The 22,509-nt window shown below is 38.8% G+C and overlaps 3 protein-coding genes across 6 annotated transcripts; 1 reads left to right on the top strand and 2 right to left on the bottom strand.

Annotated features, from left to right (window-relative positions):
* Positions 1–445: 445 nt before the first annotated feature.
* On the bottom strand, positions 446–3,993 carry pdcd5 (programmed cell death 5). Its single transcript, XM_029461481.1, has 6 exons — positions 3,792–3,993; positions 1,956–1,999; positions 1,641–1,702; positions 1,275–1,366; positions 1,118–1,189; positions 446–1,041 (listed from the first exon to the last, which is right to left on the bottom strand). The coding sequence occupies exons 1-6, from the start codon at positions 3,855–3,857 to the stop codon at positions 994–996; spliced, it is 384 nt and encodes a 127-aa protein (XP_029317341.1). The 5' UTR covers positions 3,858–3,993; the 3' UTR covers positions 446–993.
* A 7,290-nt stretch (positions 3,994–11,283) lies between these two features.
* On the top strand, positions 11,284–13,848 carry LOC115003954 (alpha-(1,3)-fucosyltransferase 7-like). The gene is made up of 2 exons (XM_029425896.1): positions 11,284–11,415; positions 12,760–13,848. Exons 1-2 carry the CDS (start codon positions 11,284–11,286, stop codon positions 13,846–13,848), a joined length of 1,221 nt encoding a protein of 406 aa, XP_029281756.1.
* Positions 13,849–18,549: 4,701 nt separating this feature from the next.
* On the bottom strand, positions 18,550–22,437 carry LOC115004622 (5-hydroxyisourate hydrolase-like). Of its 4 annotated transcripts, none has more exons than XM_029426308.1 (5): positions 21,277–22,437; positions 20,460–20,537; positions 19,548–19,687; positions 19,272–19,407; positions 18,550–19,097 (listed from the first exon to the last, which is right to left on the bottom strand). In XM_029426308.1, exons 2-5 carry the CDS (start codon positions 20,511–20,513, stop codon positions 19,008–19,010), a joined length of 420 nt encoding a protein of 139 aa, XP_029282168.1. In that variant the 5' UTR covers positions 20,514–20,537; positions 21,277–22,437; the 3' UTR covers positions 18,550–19,007. The 4 variants fall into 4 exon arrangements, with proteins under 4 accessions (XP_029282168.1, XP_029282185.1, XP_029282192.1 ...); XM_029426325.1 differs by having other exon boundaries at positions 20,460–20,499; positions 21,277–22,436; XM_029426332.1 differs by lacking the exon at positions 20,460–20,537 and having other exon boundaries at positions 21,277–22,436.
* Positions 22,438–22,509: the final 72 nt, after the last annotated feature.

The following is a 22,509-nucleotide window of genomic DNA, read 5'->3' as shown; positions in this document are numbered from 1 at the left end:
ATAAAAGTAATTCCTTTGGTTATTCGACTGTGGCTTGTTACTACATGTTAGCTGTGGTTAAAAAACGTTCTTATTATCTCGTCTTATTAGACTTGCTACAGAGCATTACTTACAGATACTTTTTATTTTGTTTCTCCTTCATGCTTTTTATTTTAAAAGTAGATGGGTAGACTTCTGTTAACTCGTGACATTATTGATTCAGCAGAAATAAAGAAACAGGCAACTTTTTCTATGTTGGTGAGGACACTGTGTGATGATGCTGCAATGTGTTGCTGTTCTTGTGTTGAGTAAAGTCACACCGTGACCTGTGTGCCTTGACCCAAAGAACATAATCTGGGTAGAAACACATAATTTAAATATTTTTAAAAGGGTTGAACATTCGTTCGTATAATAGCTGATCATTTAAAAAAAGGTTTACTAGAAAAAAAACATTTCAATTTAAGGCTTTTTTTTTATTTTTTATGTAAACATTTAAGATACATGTTAGCAAAAAAAAAAAAATCCAAGTGCAACATCCAAATGCTGGCCCTGAATATAGAACAATGTATTGTATTCACAGAACAGTCGAGATAAAATGCACCAGCAGCAGTGTGCTTTGCATTTTGTCTAACATCTTGTGATTGAAGAACAGAAGGGAAACATGGTGAAAAAAAACGAGAAAAAAAACCAAGTAACTACTGAGAGGGACTAGAGGAGTCAAACAGTGCCATGAGCTGTCAGGGGTACGACACATGCAGAGCAAATTTGTAGCAACTTCGTTGAAAAGAGATCGCAGAAGAGCGCCTTATTTGATACTGTGTGTATTCTACCGCCCAGCACTTATGCCACAATGTCAACTCCACTTTGTTCTTCTCTCTTGGTAATGTAGTTTTCCAGAGACACACAGAAGCTAGTGTGGCATCCCAGGATTCGGCTATCAGGTCAAAGATGGTATCAGAGTCCCAGTGAAGCATATCCTCTCCCGAATTTCTTGGCTTGTTCCAGGGCTTAAAGTTAGTTATCATCCTCATCATCTGAGTCCATCACCCTCCGCCTGTTGAACTATACAGAGCATAAATGATTTAAGACAAGGGATTAATAATGAATCAAACACAGGTGACACTTCAGTGGAACTCACTGTGACAGTCATCTTCTTCTCCGATTGCTGACTGACTTTTTCTAGAATCTCGATCAAGCCCGACTCAGTAATCTGACAAAAAAAGAAAATCCATTCATTGCACTGCTGGCATATCAATAACAGTAGTGCTTCAAGCGTCAGCAGGTCATTTTCTTACCTTTCCTCCCAACTTTCCATAACGAGCCATTTGAATGAGATAGTTTTCAACTGCTTTGGCCTTGTCTGGCTTCACCAAAGCAAGATTGCTCACTGAAAAAATAAACATATTCATACCGCCTTGTGAGTGGCATTTACAGGTGTCCGTGCCAACCTATTCATCACACAAAATAAGTTTATCTTCCTTATGACAATTGGTGAATAAAAAACACTCATGAAACTAACCTAACGTCTCACATTTTGTTTCATTTTGAATATTTACGATCAGATTTTTACACAAATCTTTGTATTACTGTTTCCCATCCATTTTTAATATGCCAAGGATTCCTTTTAATAGGCTGAACAATAAATCTGAGAGCACACTTACATCTGCCACGAGCAGACTGGTCGAGAACTTGAGCCAATATAGAGTTCCTCATGTCGGATTCTCTGTAAATACAAAGTAACAATATTACTACATCAGCAGTACCTACTACTGTTTGGATCTAGGACTGAAACCAGTACAATTAATAAACTGTCAAGCCATCAGGACCCTGGATTGGTCCCACAGTTACACTGAAAGGTTTAATATTATAAGTGGTCGTAATTTTGCTTTCAAATATGCTGTGACTCTGTAAAAGTAATCATCTAAAAATCATTTGTAGATAATTCAGTGCACAGTGCAGTCTGTATTTTTCCTTACCTTTGTTTGGCCTCCTCTCCTTGCTGCTGATTATTTGAAGCATCCTGAAAGAATATGTGACACAGCCCCATTAAAGATATGTTACATTTCTGCATTCAGCTAACTGGAGGATGTATAATCTAATTAGGAAGGATTTCAAACTATCTTAACTTTGGTAATGGCCTCACAAACTACATAAATAACTGTCAAAATGTGTTTACCCATGCTGTTTGATTATTTGATTGAACCGGAGTTATCTTAAGCAAAGTTTTAAAAACGTTTCAAACTAGGACATAATGTTTGGATACATATCTGTTGATATTGGATGAAGACCAGAAACTACAGTGTGCCAGTAAAAGAGTGTTTATGTGAGACACAAATCATGAAGGCCAGGTCTGTGTGGTTCAATACAAGGAGCACAGCTGGAGCAAAGTCACGTCTGGACTCATGAAGTTAATTAGATATATCTCAATGTCTATAGATGTACAAGCTATATCCTAATCTTGATGGATATCAGATTGTACAGTATTCTTTTTCTGTTTAACATTTTAATCTATTTATGTTTACATCTTGTGTCCAACAGCTGTTCCCTTTGATGGTGAGATTTATTTGGGTGTCTAGGCTTCCTTCTACCTTATGTGCTTTGTGAAAACGTTTAGCAATTGTTTATAATATTATAATTTCAAGTTTCTAATATTTCTTTAAACGTTGAATATCCGTCTCCATCTTGATAAAGGTCGGTGGATTGTACAAACACCAGGGACACCAACGAAAATAAGTCTTTCTTCTATATTATAAATGTATCAGAATGTTGTCCTTAAACAAAACAAAAACCCAGATGCAGTTTTTCATCACAATGATTTGACACATTCCCCGAGAAGTTGCTGGGAAAATATTCTAGGCAATTCTGATTTTAATAAAAAATAAATGCTTGTTTGGTTCATGAACAAAAAGCTGAAGAAAGGACGTATAATATAAAAAACACAACAGTTTTGATAAGAATCTTTTAAATGTAACCATTATGTTTATGTCTAGCCACTGATATGTACACAATATGTATGGTGTTGGATATTTAAAACTTCTTCAAATGTATCTTCAACCTTTCTGTAGTGAAATGTATTGTTATTTACCTGGCAAAATATACGCTGATTCCAATTTATCTGTGATAAGATAACATTGTCCTAAATATTGACAAAGACATTTTACTAATTGGTTTCTGCTGCATTGTGTGTAAGATTTACTGTGTTGAACCTAAAACCAATGATTGAAATTTGCTTTAAGAAAGCCAGGTTTTTACATATTATTCATACAGGATGCCACCACATCATGGTTTTGTTATAGTATACATAATTTATTACAAACATATAACAAGGTAGTTAGGCCTACATTTAACGATTTGTTAATGTTTTAGTTTATCATGTGGATCGTAAATAAACATGTATATTAATGAAACGTACGTGCCTTCTCACTAAAATAGATAATTTAAGAAAATACTTAAACCCAACTAAGCTCACCAGTCTACTGGGCAGTTGTCCAGAAAAACATTTAAAATAGGTTAATTTTTCACAACTCGTGTTCAATTTTGCTCAGCTAACACTGTCATTGTCCTGTCGATGCAAAGCTAGCAGTGCTAGTAAGATGATGTTCGTTATTATTACTGTGATGTATCTAACTAAATACAGAGTTAACATTTACAGTGAGCATGGCTCTTATAAGTGGGCTATGTTTATCCCGAGTGACAGTTAAATTAGCTGAGTTGTGATGACTGGTTTAGCCACACTAGCTAGCAGCATAATGCACTCAGCATCTCCTTATAAGGCGGCCGTAAACACGCTTCAGCTCATGTTTTGTCCTTACCCCTTGCTTTGCCTGTAGTTCCGCCATTCGCTGACTCCTAATTGCCTCTAATTCGTCGTCTGCCATGGTTAACAATAGTAATATTGACCTAAAAGACTGAAAAGGATGAGGTAACGTAATAAAATGTACCCTAAACTCCCTTCAGAGGTAAGGCCCTACCTAGTCCAGGAGAGTGTAATCAACATCGAAAAAACCTATCCAACACTCAGGGTAAAGCAATCGAGCACAGAGTAAGGATCACATACGAAAAAGAGAGTTGTGAATGTACTGGACAGAATTATGAATTTGTGGAAATATATAAAATAAATGTTCATTATATTATATATGTGATTTCTCGTATTATAGGCTGATTTCATATACTAAGACTTACAATTCATTCATGCATACCTGTCAACATTGGAATTTCAAAATAAGGGACATTTTCTGCAGCTCTCAGACACCCAGCCCATATAATGTAAATGTAAACACATAAAGGACGAGTAGCCTATATACATTCAGGAAATACATATTTATTTAAAGTATGTATTACTTTTACAGACATGTTTATAAGATGTATGTATTTTATTTATTAGTTATTATCATCAATTTATTTGATGATTGATGAGCTGTGTGGCTTTTGTTTCCCCCGACGAGGACTTCCTTGCGATGGCAGAATCGGGAAACATGTCCGCTACACTGCGACTGAAATCAACGCATAAAGTTTAAACTTGTTTGGCAGGTACAACTGCGTCTCCATCTATCTCCCTATTCACTGTGACTCTCATCCATATTCTTTCGTCTCCTTCTGTGTTATTGTTCCTGTTTTCTTCTTCTGTAATTTGTAAGATTTATTTATTTTAAAGGAAAGCATACAGTTCAATACATATGGAGACTAAAGATTTTCAGTAATACTGTAAATAAAGAAGAAATATTTCTTTGGATTTATAATGACCAGTTATTTTAGAAGAAATAAATAAACTTGAAAGAAAATGTTAAGGATTGTGTCTTTATTGCTCTTATAATTTGTACCAAATGTCAAAGTCCTTTTTAGGAAATCACAGACTGTAAAATAAAGTGTTTTGCTTTCCAACATTGCAAATGTGTATCTTACACATAATTAAGAATATATGTAATGTAGTCTATCTTTACACTGCAATTAGTATATTTGCAGTGTATATTTGAACAATGCATCATTTTTCTTCTTTGCATCTAAGAAATTGTGTTTTTATCCAGTAAATATTTCAAACACTTCCACATTTGATCATTACACACACAGTAAATTAAATTATTTAATGTTGAAAAGCATAAAACGGTAAATCACAATTCACAATACACAGAAGATCAATACATTATAACATTCGACAGTAAACAGGAAAGAAATGCAACATTTCCCCATCTCTGCTCACCTGAGTTAAATAATAAGACATATTCACAAACATATGTTCAATATATTTAATAATCTGAACAAGCATTTGAACTCAGTGTTTATCTGAGGTGGATTCATTTGGAGAGTTGAGTATATGATTTTCTGTTTTGTTTGTGTTTGAAAGTAAGAAAATAGCATGTTAGTTTGACCCTTTATATAAAAACAGAACCAAAGCAGCTGCAAGGTTCTATAAAGCCCTACACAATACACTACATCAGGTTTTTTAGTTGAAGGGTGCACTTCTGCAGTGTATTTTTTACCCCCCCCCCCCCCCCCCACCCCCCCCCCCTCTCTCTGCACACTGACCGTCTCTCTGCACACACTGACCGTCTCTCTGCACACACTGAAGAACATTCTGAAAAGACTCATTCCTAAATATTTAAGGATCTTTTGTTACACATTATGAATTTGGTGATTTCCAGTGATGCTTGGCCATCCAGCTAGTTTGACCTGTGCTACACACAGATTGTATTCAGTGGACAGTAACTAAGTAAAACTAAAGTACAATTTTGAGGTACTTGTACTTTAATTGAGTTTTTCCATGTTCTGCTGCTTTATACTTCTACTCCACTCAGAGGCGAATAAGTTCCTCCTTTACCAGCTGCAAAAACATTAATGCATCAATAATTATATTACAATAATATAATACATATTTTTCTGAAATGGGCCGATGTGCAGAACGAGGACTTTGTACTTGAAGTACAATTTTTAATGCAGGACTTTTATTTCTAAACTGTGGTATTACCACTTGAACTTTAAGTAAAAGATCGGAGTACTTTGTTCACTCTGAAGATTCCTGTCGTGTCAGTGATATTTGTTAAAAATGAGAAGAAAATTCTTGAATATATGAATAAAAGAATATTTCTTTACAGGCGAGAGAGAGGCTTGTTCTTGTCTGGAGAGTTAAGAGCAATAGTTAAGAAGGACATGCCAAGTAATATCAGCTCTGGGCATGTTCCTCGTAAACATTACAGTAATTACACCACATTTGGTATAATCACACACACACACACACACACACACACACCCACACACACACACGCACACGCACACACACACACACACTGAGTCCACCAGGCACCCTCCAAATATAGTATAATATCTAGATAAAACAGAAAGGCCTAGCCACGTATTCGAACTGTAAACACAGGATTACAACGAATTTACTCTCAAATTGGTTGACTGGTTTTAATAGCCAAGGCCAATAGGGAATAGCCGAATACGGCCCTTCTGAACTTTTTTCTGGCCTGCAAGAGGTTGCCTGCAAATTGGGCTGGCATGTATAGCATAAATACATGCCAGTACATACCAAGACCAAATCCGACGATGCGGCGAAAACATAGGTTTTTCCATTCCATTCCGAGCTGCAGCGGCATCCGGAAAAAAACACACTCTGTCCACACCTGCCATCGGCTCAGTAAACCTCATGTTCCACACTAGGTTGGCGGGCCACAGAGAAAGTCACTCCCTTACTTTAGCTAGGCAAGCTAACAACACGCTTCAAGATGTTTCGCCAAGCCAAAGAAATGTAAAGTTGATTCTGAAAATCACCAATTCCAGAGCGAATGGACTGACAAATATTGATTTACTTTGCCAGCCGCAACAAGTAAAAAACTGGTGTGTTTATCGTGCAACAAATGTATTTCCGTGATGAAAGAATACAACATGAAGAGGCACTAAAAGTCAAATCACAGCTTGTTTTCTGCCAGTTGTCCCGTTGGGTCAGATGTCTGTTGTGTGGTAGTGCTATAGTAGCACATCACTATGAATGAATAAGCAATGAATTATGGTGATACAATTAAAGTGGAAAAAAGGGATGCACTTGACTTGTTCATTTAATGTATTAGTAACTATTAACACTACTGTAAGTAAGAGTTATTTTTAGTGAATCATTCACAAAGTATTGTGTGGCCTACAAACCCCCAGTGATTTCCTATTTGGCCCACTTGCTAATGAAGTTGAATAGCCCTGCCTTAACAGCTCTCAACCCCCCAGCCCCTACCCATATATTGTAAATGTAAACACATAAAGGACGGGTATACAGTCAGGGAATACATGTTTATTTAAAGTATGTATTACTTGTACACCTCTCCAGGAACCATCACCTTACCGTAGTGGAGAGGTTTGTGTGTCCCTATGAACCTGAGAGCTGTGTTGCTTGGAGCCTTGTGCTCCTGGTAGGGTCTCCCAAGGCAAATTGGTCTCAGGCGAGGGGCCAGACTAAGTATGGTTCAAAACGACCTCATGAAAAAAAGGGAAAGAGAAGGAGAGGCCCTGGCCGGAGGAAGCCCGGGGCCCTCGTCTGGAGCCAGGCCAAGAGGGAGGGCCCGACAGTGAGCACCTGGTGGCCGGGTTTGCACAGCCCGAAGAAGATACGTGGTGCCTCCCATCCAACCATCCTGTGGGCCCACCACTCACAGGAAGAACCGCTGGGGTCGTGTGCGCTGTCACACGAGTGGCAGTGATGGTCAGGGACCTCGACGGACCAGACACGGGCAGCAGAGGCTGGCTCCGGGGACGTGGAACGTCACCTCTCTGTGGGGGAAGGAGCCGGAACTAGTGCGGGAGGTGGAGCTCTACCAGTTGGATCTGGTGGGGCTTGCCTCTATGCACAGTCTTGGCTCTGGAACCGTACTCCTGGATAGGGATTGGACTCTATTCTTCTCCGGAGTTGCCCAAGGTGTGAGGCGTCGGGCGGGTGTGGGGATACTCACAAGCCCCCGGCTGAGCGCCACTACGTTGGAGTTCACCCCAGTGGACGAGAGGGTCGCCTCCCTACGCCTTCGGGTTATGGGGGGGAAAACTCTGACTGTTGTTTGTGCCTATGCCTCAAACCGCAGTTCGGAGTATTCGGCCTTCTTGGAGACCCTGAATGGAGCCCCCATGGCTCTCAGCAGGAAACCGGTGGATTGCCTACTCCGGGTAGGGAATGAGCCCTTACCCCGAGTTCAAGTACCTTGGGGTCATGTTCGCGAGTGAGGGCACGATGGAGCGAGAGATTGGCCGGAGAATCGGAGCAGCGGGGGCGGTATTACATTCGCTTTACCGCACCATTGTGACGAAAAGAGAGCTGAGCCAGAAGGCAAAGCTCTTGATCTTCCGGGCGATCTTCGTTCCTACCCTCACCTATGGTCATGAAGGCTGGGTCATGACTGAAAGAACGAGATCACGGGTACAAGTGGCCGAAATGGGTTTTCTCAGATGGGTGGCTGGCGTCTCCCTTAGAGATAGGGTGAGAAGCTCAGCCATCCGTGAGAGACTCGGAGTACAGCCGCTGCTCCTTTACGTTGAAAGGAGCCAATTGAGGTGGTTCGGGCATCTAGTAAGGATGCCACCTGGGCGCCTCCCTAGGGAGGTGTTCCAGGTGTCCAGCTGGGAAGAGACCCCGGGGAAGACCCAGGACTCGGTGGAGAGATTATATCTCCTCACTGGCCCGGGAACGCCTCGGGATCCCCCAGTTTGAGCTGGTGGATGTGGCCCGGAGAAGGGAAGTTTGGGGTTCCTTACTGGAGCTGCTGCCCCTGCGACCCGACCCCGGATGAGCGGTAGACGATGGATGGATGGATTACTTGTACAGACATGTTTATAAGATGTATGTATTTTATTTATTAGTTATTATTATCAATTTATTTGATGATTGATGAGTTGTGTGGCTTTTGTTTTCCCTGACGAATACTTCCTTGCGATGGCAGAGTCGGGAAACCTGATACCTCAGCTTTGGTCACTTGGTCTGCCTCCGACACAGTTCTTGTCACAAATGAAGTCATTGACAGTGTATGTTTTTGTGCCTCTTGGACGATTTTTCTCGCTGGCAAACATCGCTCATTACGCTGTGTGCAATGCTAACATCTGAATGGCACACTCTACAAAAAGCACGAGTTTGCCCGACTCTGCTTTTTATTAAATAAGGGAAGGACTCCTCCCATTTGGCCAGGTACTTGCATAAAGTTTTAACTTGTTTGGCAGGTACAACAGCGTCTCCATCTATCTCCCGTTCACTGTGACTCTCATCCATATGCTTTTGTCTTCTTCTTCTGTGTTATTGTTCCTGTTTTCTTCTTCTCTGTGTTTACTGGCGGATAACGTTTTTCAGCTAAAGTTAAACATAATACTGCCACCTGCTGTACCGGAGGCCACTTTACCATGTACACTTTTTAAAATTAGGCCTACTTTTATTTTTGAAAGGTTAAAAATATCGAAAATATTTAAACGGCAGTACAGCAGGATAGAAGGAAAAATACGGGATAATCCCGGGAAAAACAGGAGGGTTGACAGGTATGTATGTGCAATATCATATCCTGTGTAATATTATAGATCATATGAAATAATTAGAATCTGATATTCACTGTCTACAATATATACTATATCGGTTATATATATATATATATATATATATATATATATATATATATATATATATATATATATATATATATATATTGTATATTTTGTATTATACTTTGTACTCCCTTTGCCTCAAATTTCCTGGATGTGGGTTTATTAATGGATCATCTTATTTTATTCAATATTTTTGAACAATGAATAATGTTTTTGAGGATGGGGATGGCATCACGTGTCACATGATTTGACAGGGTTTTTGTGGGTCTTTGTGAGAGAACAGTGTACATCAGGGGTGTTCAAACTACGGCCGCGGGTCAACTGCGGCCCGCAGCAAATTCTAAAAGTATAATGGAATAAGGCCCAGATAGAAACTTGCGCTTTAATGTATTGTACTTCTTAGTTCTAACACAGAAACACAGTTTTGACTTGTCAGCTAACTTAAAGCATCAAGTGTCAGATAAAGCTTGTCCTTTAGATTTTTACTCGATTGCATGTGATGAGAGCACAGATGCGACAGACATCGTACAGCTGTTCATTTGCGGGGAGTTGACGATAACCTTTGCGTTATGGAAGAGCTGGTCTTAGGAGTCTAAAGGGCACAACATAATTTGAGCACGAGGACTTTACCGCAGAGAATTTCAAGCTTTCCTGTCTGATGTCGATGCTGAATGTGGACGTACTCCACTGTTCTGATGTGCGCTGGCTGAGTCGCGGCTCCGTGCTAATTATATACGAGAATTCCCTGAAGAATCAGCATCAGCTTCTCTCCCTCCCCAACTTCTACCGGAGCTTGGAAAAGTTTCCTCTGATGAGACGCCACACACAAAGAATGATGAGTCTGTTCGGCTCATATATGTAAGCAAACATTTTCTCTGTTAACAAAAGCAGACTGAGAACCAAAATGACCGACAGCATCTCTGTGAAGTCCTTCGTATCTCAAACAATAAACTTACTCCTGACCTGCAGCATCCTTCAGTCCAAAGTGCAGCATCACTGCTCCCACTGAGTGCAACGCTGTTCCCATTATAGGAGAGTTAAAACATATATTACACAGTATCTATGTAAGGTCAATTTTTCAATAAATGCAGTCAATTAAAGTTAATAACATTTTATAACTAATGTTAGTTGATGTGTTAACACGCCCAATAACTTATTTGTTTAACAAGCTTGAGATATCCCCCCCCCCTCCCTTTATACAGGGCTGTTAAGGGGATCACCATCCTGACTAAGAAGCAATCTGAGGCTCCTGTTTTGAGAATGAGCTGCAAACCCTTATTGTTATAAATTAAATGAAACCTCATTAATAGAAAGCTGTGATGGAGGCTGTGAAGGAGGCTGTCCCATCCCCCCCCCCCCCCCCTTCATTGAGCATATTCAATTTTCAAGCATAATCCACCTGCATTTAGGTGGATTATTATGTAGGTCCTAATAAGTGATCTTCACACCATAGGAATCCAGAAAATTTGTCAAGCTGGACTCGCATACAGATTGACCATGATGACTCAGTTATGACCATTTCTCAGATTGCCTTGTCTGATGCTGACCATTATTTAAATTAAAATTATTATAAAAAAAGTACGATATAAACCAGTATCTCCATTTGAGAACAGGAAAGAGTGAACATAGAAAACATTTCAGATGGAAAACATGACCAAATTTTTAGGGAAGTAATTTCTAAGTAAACACTCCCATGGTTCTCACAAAAGTAAACAGTGCCTTATTTGGTTAGAATTTCAGTCAGATTCAATGACTGTTCCCCAGAGTTGCTGCATCCTCGGCTGGAGGACCCACTGCTCCGTGTGGAGGAGGCCGGGTTCTGTGTCTGGGGCCCGGCGGCAGTCTGAGTTGTCATGTGTCGGATTTGAGTGGGTGGTGGCGGTGAGTCTTCTTCATACTGGAAGTCACAGACAGCTGACTTGAAGTACCTGATGGTGAGTCCTCATTACAAAAATCATCAGATTTGACGTTTCTAATTAATTTGGTTTTAACTGTTTTGACTTCACATTGTCAGACTGCCACACCTGGACAATTTCCCTTTGAGATGGTGGCTTATTTGTCCTGTTTATCTATGTCAGTGCAAGGTCATGCTCAGCATCTGTTGTGTTACTATCTATGGGACTCCAGTAGTAACCTTGAGTAGATTTTGAATGAACAGGAGCACTGAATAAAATGAAGGACATGTTAATGACAGAACTACAGTAGTGGCCATTGTTAGGATTCAGCTTCACTGTGTAATGTGGTCAAATAATCTTATCTAGTCAGTGAAGGACAGTAACTAAGTACATTTACTCAAGTACTGTACTTAAGTACAATTGTGAGGTATTTTGTATTTATTTACTTGAGTATTTTCATTTCCTGCTTCTTTATATTTCTACTCCATAACAATTCAGAAGTAAACATTTTACTTTTTATTCTCTGCATATATTACCTTCAAATTTAGTTACTTTAAAGATTCAGATTAATAATACAAATATAGTCAACAAATAATTTATCATGTATTATATATAGGTTAGGATAAACTTTATTGATTCCTTGGTGAAATTCAAGTTACACAGCAACATTACTTTTTGTACTCTAAGTATATTTTGATGCAAATACTTTTGTACTTTCAATTAAGTAACATTTTGACACCATGCCTTGTAACAGAGTATTACTTCACTGTGGTATTACTATTTTTACTTACTAGATCTGAGGACTTCGTCTACCACTGCTAGTTACAATATATTATGTTAAAGTCTGTTCATTAAAACATTAGAGCCTATGTCTTAATGATCGGGATTTGCTATTTGACAAAGAAGTTAGTTATTATTCATTAAAATCAGTTTTCTTGACAAAATAAAAGCACAAATAGATTATGGTTTTATGGACTTTGGACAGAAATTAATTTTTGGTATTGTAAAGATGTGCTGAATTCTAATTTGGTCATTGGTTTACATTCATTCGTGTGCAAAATTAAAATAGATTAGCAAATTGGATGACAGTGACGTGCGCCAAAGACCCCCAGTCGGACTCAAACTGGGGACGTTGTGATTTATCGTCAGCACCATAACCCCTAAACTACCAGGGGCTCCACAGATTGATTCAAAAAGTGTGCACTGTTAGTTAGTTGTGATGTTAAGAATATGTCATTTGTAATAAGTGTTCTTCAACCTGTCATTTAACATCTGCCACAAAAAGTCATTGTTCCTTTATAACCCTACTTCTTAATTCCATTTGTGACAGGCTTGTGCTAACATTAAGAAGACTGTACTCAGCTCAATGAAGAAGTGCCTCCTCATCTCCTTTGTCTGTACTTTACCGCTGTGTCTTCTCAATGGATGGCCGAGAGGATTCCTGGCCCCGACAGCCACAAATCACTCCATTTTCAGTCACAACAGCAGCAGTAGAAGTGTCACCATCTTGCTGTGGTACTGGCCCTTCGGCGAGTCATTTAGCCTGTGGGACGACGTGTGCTGGGACCTCTACCGCATCCCTCAATGTAGACTTGTGGATCAGCGCTCCTTGTTCCCCTCAGCTGATGTGGTGGTGTTCCACCACAGAGAGCTGGAACAACGTCACCAAACGCTGCCCCTTGACCTTCCAAGGCCGCAGGGCCAGAGGTGGGCCTGGATGTCCCTGGAATCCCCTGTTAACAACAGAAATTTGCGTCCGTATGCAAATATCTTCAACATGACTATCTCCTACAGGAGGGATGCTGATGTCTCCATACCTTACGGCGAGCTGTTACCAAAGGAGGCTGAAGGACATCTGGTGGAAGACGTCCCTCTGAATAGGAGCTTCTTGGTCTGTTGGGTGGTCAGCAACTACAGGAGCAACCACAAGAGAAGCAAAGTGTACAAAGAGCTCAATGCCATAATTCCTGTGAAGGTTTACGGCAGTTGGGCAAAGACGTCCCTCTCCTCTGAAGCCCTCTTACCCACAATCTCTCGCTGCAACTTCTATTTGGCTTTTGAGAACTCAATCGCCAAAGATTACATCACAGAGAAGCTGTGGAAAAATGCTTACCAAGGCGGGGCGGTGCCTGTCGTCCTCGGACCGCCATTAAGCGACTACAAATCTGTGGCTCCACCTAATTCTTTTATCCATGTTGATGAGTTTGCATCAGTTAAAGACTTAGGACAGTATCTACAACAGCTTGTAGAGGACAAGAAACGCTACAGTGAGTATTTCACCTGGAAACATCAGTGGAGAGTGAAACTACACAGCGACTGGAGGGAGAGGCTGTGTAAAATCTGCTCACAGTACAACAGTTTACCTCGGGAGAAGGTTTACTCCAATTTAGAGACCTGGGTCTACGCTAATAACAATTGAACACTTATATTTGTTGTTAGTGTGTCATATTTTTGACAAATAAGCATCCTTGAGATTTAGGAAACCTTGTCCAAGGATACTTTAAAAACATGTATATACAGTATATATTGTATATGCACACAACTAACATGATTAACTCCTTCATGTTAAGAATAACAACAAAGTGAATTATATCCCTTTTACTGATATCCATAGCACTTTATACCAAACACCTGATCTCTCTAGGGATAAAATAATAGTTTCAGATTTTGGGAAATAGGCCTACGTTTATTTTCCGAGTTAGATGAGAAGATTGATAACACTCTCAGATGTCTGCACGATAAACACAAAGCTACAGCTAACAGCTGGCTAATTTAGCTTAGCACACAGACACAGGGCGGAACAGGTAGCCTAGCTCTGTCCGAAGTTACAAAATATATGTGTTACAGTATAATGTTAGTGTGTTGAAGCTAACGTACCTGCAAGATTCTTGCTTTTTCATAGTTGTATTCTCATGATTGTTTGCACTTATTGTAAGTCGCTTTGGACAAAAGCATCAGCTAAATTAACTGTAATAGTATAATGTGTTACAGCTTTTGTTTATTTTTTAGTTACAGCTTTTGTTACACTGTATATAAGAAATAGATGTAGTCACTGTGACTTCACCCATTGTTTTGTGGACTACAATTTTGGTATTTTGGCTGTCGCCATCTTGGTTTTTAGGAACCAGAAGTGACACAGGAGCTAAATACAACAAGACACAATGTTGAAGAAGACATTTTTGGGAGACTAAAATGTTACAATTAACTTGTAAAAGTTGTAAGATGAAAACACGTACAACATCCAAACTGGACAACACTGTGGCAGCGACCTGTCAATCACAGGGAAGCCACTACTTTACTCTGAATGGGACCATAATTTACTAAATGAACATCATGCTGTATTGAAGACTTGATTGAATTACTAGTGATTAAGACCATAAACTCATCAGGAAAATGTTTACTAAATCAAGTGAGAAGTAGAATCATTTTCTCATAGACTTCAATACAATACGGCATCTTTTTTTAACCAGTGGAGTCACCACCTGCTGGCCATTAGAAATGAGATATTTGAGAATGCTATTTCATCTAGCTCTCTGCAAAAAAGCTAATAAGTGCATGTCTCAAAATGTGTGACTATGCCTTTAAATTGAACTCAACACAGCATATAGTCCAGTCCACTTTGAGGGCACTGATATAAAGAAAGACATACAAGGTGCATTGACTCCCTGCTTTAAACACATGTACTGTACTGACATCTAACAAGCACAACGGTTACTTTAAATGACTGATGTAATATAAGTTCAAGCATTTAAGACTACAGAGTTATCTTTGGTGGACACACGGCGGTCGAGGCCTTTAAAAAAACAGAAAAATATTAAATAGTTTAGGAACTAAGGAGTACTTCTGCATTTGATTTCATGTGAAATGTCTACGTATAGATGTCGATGTGAAAAAATATGCCTTTTCTTCTACCAAACGGAAAGCTTAAAATCAATTCCTCTTTTCTTCAAATGCAGTGTCAGCATATACTATTTCGTAAGCATTTTCATATTTTCTATTGTGTTGCATCTTTCAAAAGTGAAGCATCTTGTTGAATATCAAAGAGCTTTCTTTCTATTTGATGGTTGCAATGTATGTGAGTTTGAAGATGTCCAAGACCATGCTTTCATATAGTTTTGTCTGCTTAACTGTTTTTCATGCCCATCTTTACTTGCTAATAAAAAATGGTTTAGTTAAGAAATAAATTGTCTCATTGCAGGAAACAAACTACTTGTGATCTAAACAAAGCTCAACTTCCTAAAACTGATGAAAAACAGGTATTTTAGTTACCGTAGGTAAAGATTCAGTTTGCTGAGATGCTTCTTGAAGAGCAAATAAACTATCACTATTCAGTTCCACAGGCGGTTTTAAATCAAGATGTTGGACTAGGAGTCAGCCTTATTTGAACTGCACCTGCACAACATAATGGCGGGACAGGAGCAACAATTGTACTGTAGTTTGGACGCATATAACTTAACACATCGCAGTTTCAGCAAAGTCAGTTTTACTTGATTACTAGATGCAGAGATGTAATTCAGGTTATGGGTGTTTTGATTGAAAACATCTGTGTAGCTAACATAAATCATTTAATCCATTTACATTCTGTAGAGAAAGTGTGTCACATGTAAGAATGTTGCCATCAATACTGAAATAATTAGTTTAAAATAAAGTAAAAGTGATTGTATCAATGTTTTACTGACACGTTTTAAAAGTTTGGTCTGGCTAATGAATTCAAAACGCATCTAAAGTCATGCGAGGTATATTCAAGAGGAGTGTCTAAATGACATTTAATGTCTTCATGTATGAAAAGTACAGTCAGAGTAAAAAAACTTTAAAAAACTTAAAAACAAGACCACACAAGGGAAATACTCCAATGAGCACCCAAACTTGACTTTAGGTATCAAGTGTTATTCCACATTTCATAAACATCAAAACCTTTTACAATAAAAAAACAAAATTGAGGTATTGGAATACAAATTTTACAGCATAATTGATCCACGTCAGGACAGACTTAATCTCTGCCATTAACCTGAGACATTGAGAACATATTGACAGTGTGCAATTGGCAGATTAGCAGCTAAAACACTTGTGAGTAACAAATCAATAATCACATTCCCTCAAAATATTACTTTGAATCTCACGCCCCCCCTCATTGACATTAAGATATTGGCTAAAGACGTCGATGATAATCAACAACCATTAGGCCAAAATCTGGGTTTGGTATACAAAAAAGTAAAATCTAAAAAAAATAAAGTAAAAAAAAAATAATAAAAAATAAAAAAATAATAATAATAATAATAATATTTAACATTACAAAAGAAACTGTGCAGCTGCTGCATTCGGATGGGACACAGAACTATTGCACAAATAACGCAGATTTTTATTCATCTGAACCACAGAAAACCTGCCCAGGATTTAGTATAAGTAGCTCTTTGACCCTGCTCGCATTTACAACCCCATCCTCACTACACAACTGGACCACATACTGTAGCACCACATCTCCCTTTGGCCATGTTCTAAACCTGCAAGCCGAAGGCTGTATATCAGGGGTGTTCAAACTACAGCAGGCGGGCCAACTGAGGCCCGCGGCCCATTTTTAATTGGGCCGCAGCAAATTCTAAGTCCAGATAGAAACTTGCACTTGAATGTGTTGTACTTCTTAGTTCTAACACAGAAACACAGTTTTGACTTGTCAGCTAACTTAAAACATCAAGTGTCAGATAAAGCTTGTGCTTTAGGTTTTTACTCGATTGCATGTGATGAGCGCACAGATGTGAGGACACCGCACAGCTGTTCATTGTTTTTGAGGGGAGTTGATGTTAACCTTTGCGTTACAGAAGAGCTGCTTGGTCTTAGGAGTCTAAAGGGCACAACATAATTCATGCACGAGGACTTCACCACAGAGAATTTCAAGCTTTCCTGTCTGATGTCGATGCTGAATACGGGGACGCACTCCACAGTTCTGATGTGCGCTGGCTGAGTCGCGGCTTCGTGCTGCAGCGGTTTTATTCCCTGAGATCAGAAATCGATCTGTTTTTGAAAGAGAAGGAGCGACCTCTTCATGAGCTGAGTGACCCTCCATGGTTGGCAGACCTGTTTAGTTGATCTTACTGGTCATCTCAACACTGAACAAGAGCCCACTGCGCACATGAAAGCATTCTGCGTGAAGCTACACAACTCCCACGCTGTCCTTTATCAGATGTACTTTTCCAAAGGCCAACCTTCTGATAACAAGGGGAAATATGTGTCTGTGATCACGTCTCTCATCACAGAATTCAGTCAGCACTTCCAAGATGTTTCTATCATTGAGAAAGAATTCGAGCTGATCAATGCAGAAGAAGTTTAAGAGAGTCTGCAACTAGAACTTACATAATAATAATTATATACGACAGTTCCCTGAAGAATCAGCATCAGCTTCTCTCCCTCCCCGACTTCTACCGGAGCTTGGAAAAGGTTTCCTCTGATGAGACGCCACACACAAAGAATGATGAGTCTGTTCGGCTCATATATGTGAGCAAACATTGTTAACTCTGAACAAAAGCAGGTTGAGAACCAAAATGAGCGACAGCATCTCTGTGATGTCCTTCGTATCTCAAACACCAAACTTACTCCTGACCTGCAGCATCCTTCAGTCCAAATACAGCATCACTGCTCCCACTGAGTGCAACGCTGTTCCCATTATAGGAGAGTTAAAACATATATTACACAGTATCTATGTAAGGTCAATTTTTCAATAAATGCAGTCAATTAAAGTTGATAACATTTTCTAACTAACGTTAGTTGATGTGTTAACAAGCCCAATAACTTATTTGTTTAACAAGCTTGAGATATCCCCCCCCCCCCCCCTTTATACAGGGCTGTGAAGAGGATCACCATCCTGACTAAGAAACAATCTGAGGCTCCTGTTTTGAGAATGAGCTGCAAACCCTTATTGTAACAAATTAAATGAAACGTCATTAATAGAAAGCTGTGATGGAGGCTGTCCCCCCCTCATTGAGCATATTCAATTATCAAGTATAATCTACCTGCATTTGATAGATTTTCTGTAAGGCAATATACCTCACCTTGAGTGAGTGGCCCAGCCCTTCATGTATGTTTCTGTATGAGGCCATCAGTGAAAAAGGTTTGGACACCCCTGGTGTACATGTACAGAAATAGACTTTATTTAATGGTATGTATACACAATTAGAATTGTATTCAGTTTCATTTTGTATAAAATACAGACACAGTGCTGGTGTTGTGAAAAAAAGACGAGCAGTTGGATTTACATTAATTGTTATAAAAGAAAAATACATTTGACATGAAAACCTGTTTGATAGGTTAATTAAGATATTGTATTTTTTGATAACAGTTTGAAATAGGTGTTAAATATTATAGTAGTCTAATAAGTATATGAGTAATATGCTTATTTAGCTTAGTTATATTGTTTAAAATATTATTATTCAAGTGGAAGGATTATCCAAATGGAGCATTGTGTCAATAGGTCTGACAGTTCAGTTGGTACTGGGATGAATGTTCTTGGTGGAGTTGTCTCTGCCTGTGATGTGTTAGACAGGGGATAGGTGGAGGAAGCCTCAGGAGGACGATCACACTTCATCTCTAGCTCCCTCTGTATGTACTGTAAGAGAAACGACTCAGGAGCAGAGGGACATGGTACTTTTGTCCTGGGTCATTTATAGTGAAGGCAATCTGCAACAAAACAGCAAACATGAACGAGATCAACAATTACAAGTAAAAGACTGATAGGATTGTTAACAGCATCACATGCATGTGACACGTAAATTAGGATACAAATTCACTGATGAGGCCTAAAAATGGAAGATGTTATCATGTCAACGCATAACATTTTAAGCCTGTCCTCACCTCAACATACGGGTAAAAGCAGGTCTCTCCCATACTCTCCCAGTACTGAGCAGTCTCAAAACGCAATCTATACACACCAGAAGTAAACGTTTCTTTTGTTATGAGTCCTGGGCACCGTCCATCAGCATTAGTTGTCCTGTTGAGACACAATATGATTGGAGACCTATGAATGAAAACAAACATTTTCCAGGGGTAATAATTGAGATTTTCCTGTGATCGTACTTTGTGACTATGTGTGTCTTAATTTTCTTATGGCTCTTTTCCTTAAGTTTTTACCCAGTGGTGATCAAACTCCAGGTATTAGTGGAGGGGTCTTGTCGATAGAGATTGATGGCCATGTTCGAGCCAGGGACACCCATTGCAATGTTCAGCACATGGGTGGTTAGAGGACTAGCAGGACCTGCCATTGCTGTGGTCTACAGAACAAGGAAGTAAGACGTTAAATGGATCAGCTTAAATCTGAAGAAATCACATTAAACCACAATATCAAAAATGTCACAAATCATTTTCTCCAATATCTCTAATAAACTTTAAGCAATTTACTCCAACTTCACAAGATAAACACTTTAACACCCCATCTTAAATGTATATAGGATAGGTCTATCAAAGTTTTCAGACATTGATGGATTTTGACATATGGGAGTATTTTTGATATATATGTGAATTACTAGGCTTTCTGTTTTTCATCAGTAAGGAGTGGGTGTTGTGTTTTGTGACATTTAAAGAGAGAACCTCCAAATATGAAAAAATAATATGTGGAAGCCATTTGGGAATACAGAGGGATAATCCTGCTCCAGGTGATAATGCTCGTTTATTTTCTAATGCAGGTTTATAGTTTTATCTGGAATCTATTTGAAGGCTGAATGGATAATCGGATAACAGAACATGCAATTACCTCTAATACCTACAGTACACGGTCGTTGTTAATACTAATAATAGCATCTGATTCATAAATAGAAACCCTTGATATAATATTTTGCATTCCAAATTTGAACAATTATTAAATACAAACTTTTAAAATATTTATTTATTTAACTATTGACACAAAATATCTCTTCAGCCACAGAGTTCATGTTGTTGCTATAGAATACAATATACAGTACAATACAACATATTGACTTTAATCTTCTATTCTATCGAATAAAATCTTGTATTTGATCATAAATCTATTATAGGTTTTGTGCTTACCTTATTTCCAGGCAAAATATGAGCCTTGAGTTGCTGCATCCTGTACACACTCATGTGCACTGATGAATACAATCCAAACTGGCGAAGCAGTTTTAGTCAGAACATTTAATTTTATGGTTAGTTAAACAGCATCAAATGTTTGTCACATTGTCCTCGTGCAGTTCTGCACTCTGCCCTATTCAGCATGACATTCAGTACACATGTGCTTATCTTTTTGTCAACAGAGGACTGGTTGTGCAAGAGTTCTTCTTTCAGCATTTTTGAACTGAGTGGAAACGGATGATCAAAGTAAACTGCTCAGAGGCACAGACACACATAATTAATAGAATTAAAAGGAACAAAGTATTTTTTATGTTCTGACATTGGTATGTTTGACTGCTAGTTTAATAAACCCTGAAAACACAATCTACAACTTCCTGCTTGAATTCCACATGTTACTCCACAGACAGTCTGTGATACCTCCTCTCACTGTTGCAACAGTCCTCTGGATTTCTGCTAAAGCACTGTCGTGGTTTCCTGTAATATACTGAACTGTGGTGTATGACACATGGTTGTGATCCCAAGACTAGGGTGGGTAAGATTGGAGAAGCCCGCAAGAGTAAACTAGATTTTTTTACCCGAAATACCCAGTTCAACGTTGCCAACTCTTTCCCGATGAAAGTAGCTAGTAGCGCGTGCTCCAAAAGTTGCTAAATCTAGCGAGAAAGTCGCCAAAGCCAACCTCCCAAATATCTTTATTAACGTAGACATATCATAATGAACAATACTAATAAATAAATAATCATTAACAACGAACATAGCTAGTGTTAGTACTCACAGCTGTCAAACTGGCAGTTTGTGGAATGAGTGCACGAGAAGAGTGCACGCAGGTAGGAACGCAGGTAGTTTGACAGGCAGGTCGGCCGTCCAATCACTTCAGACTTGTTACAGTCACAGATAGCACTTTTACTTTATTGTCAGTGCATTTGAATGATGTGCATCGCTCATCATATTATGAGGAGGGGGGGCATGATGCATAAATATTATCTCATGAAAATTGTGACTGTAGCCATATTTTATAATTTTTCTTCTTGGATACAACAGTCAAAAAAGTATGTCACATGAACTACAGTAGCCCATAGGATAGTTGTGAGATAAATATTAAACTATTCCCAGAGATTTCTTTCATAACCATGGACTTTTATATGCACATGGAAATTGCCTAGGTTTATCATCAGTAAATCAATTGGTCTCAACAATTTTTGGTTAGTTATATTACAATATTAACCACATAACAACACCATATGGCCACATAAATATCTTCAATCAGAGTATGCTCTTATTTTATACTAAACTAAAATATTGTTTTTTAATAAAAACAGCCAATAGTTATTTGTTTGACCATTTCCTCCCTGTGGTCTTAGTATCTTGGTTATGAACTATGTCAATGTGTCTCTTCCTCACTAATTTGTCTTTCTTACGCTAAGGCTTTTCAGAGAAACAGGATACCATGTGCTGACGAAGAGAGTAACATATTGGAAAGATTGTTCTGCAATATTATTTCTCAAAAAAAAACTGTCTCTTGATCTGTTTTTGACCTGGCTGCCATGTTGTCACAGGAGTTCAGAGTCCCATCAGCAATGGACAACTCGCTCAGGGTGAAAACTGCTGCAGTCTGAGTCTGGGCCGTGTTGATGGTATCATGCTTAACTGCACAGCAGCCTTCAAAACAACACACACAGTATGGAGGACGATACTGTGCACAATCTTTGCCTGAGGTTCAGACAGACCTTTGGTCAAACCATCCGAGGAAAAGAGATGTTCCTGAATCCCAGCAAGGTGTTATTTACCATTATCAGCTTTCCTCTGTTCAGTATGGACTATATTATGTACAGATTAGTGTATGATTTATACACTTCAGATTAGTTGCACACTGTAAGTGGTCCAGTTTTGAAGCAGTACTTTCAACATTTCATGATTTCATAATTGATCAATTAAATATAACTATTGATACTTACATTATTACACTATGTTTGTTTCTCTTTTACTTTTTTCCTCTGTGTCCATATTG

Source organism: Cottoperca gobio, chromosome 3, assembly GCF_900634415.1.
Source record: "Cottoperca gobio chromosome 3, fCotGob3.1, whole genome shotgun sequence".
Classification (NCBI taxonomy): domain Eukaryota; kingdom Metazoa; phylum Chordata; class Actinopteri; order Perciformes; family Bovichtidae; genus Cottoperca; species Cottoperca gobio.
Note: the sequence above shows the minus strand (reverse complement) of the source record. Positions and strands in the feature narration are given on the sequence as shown.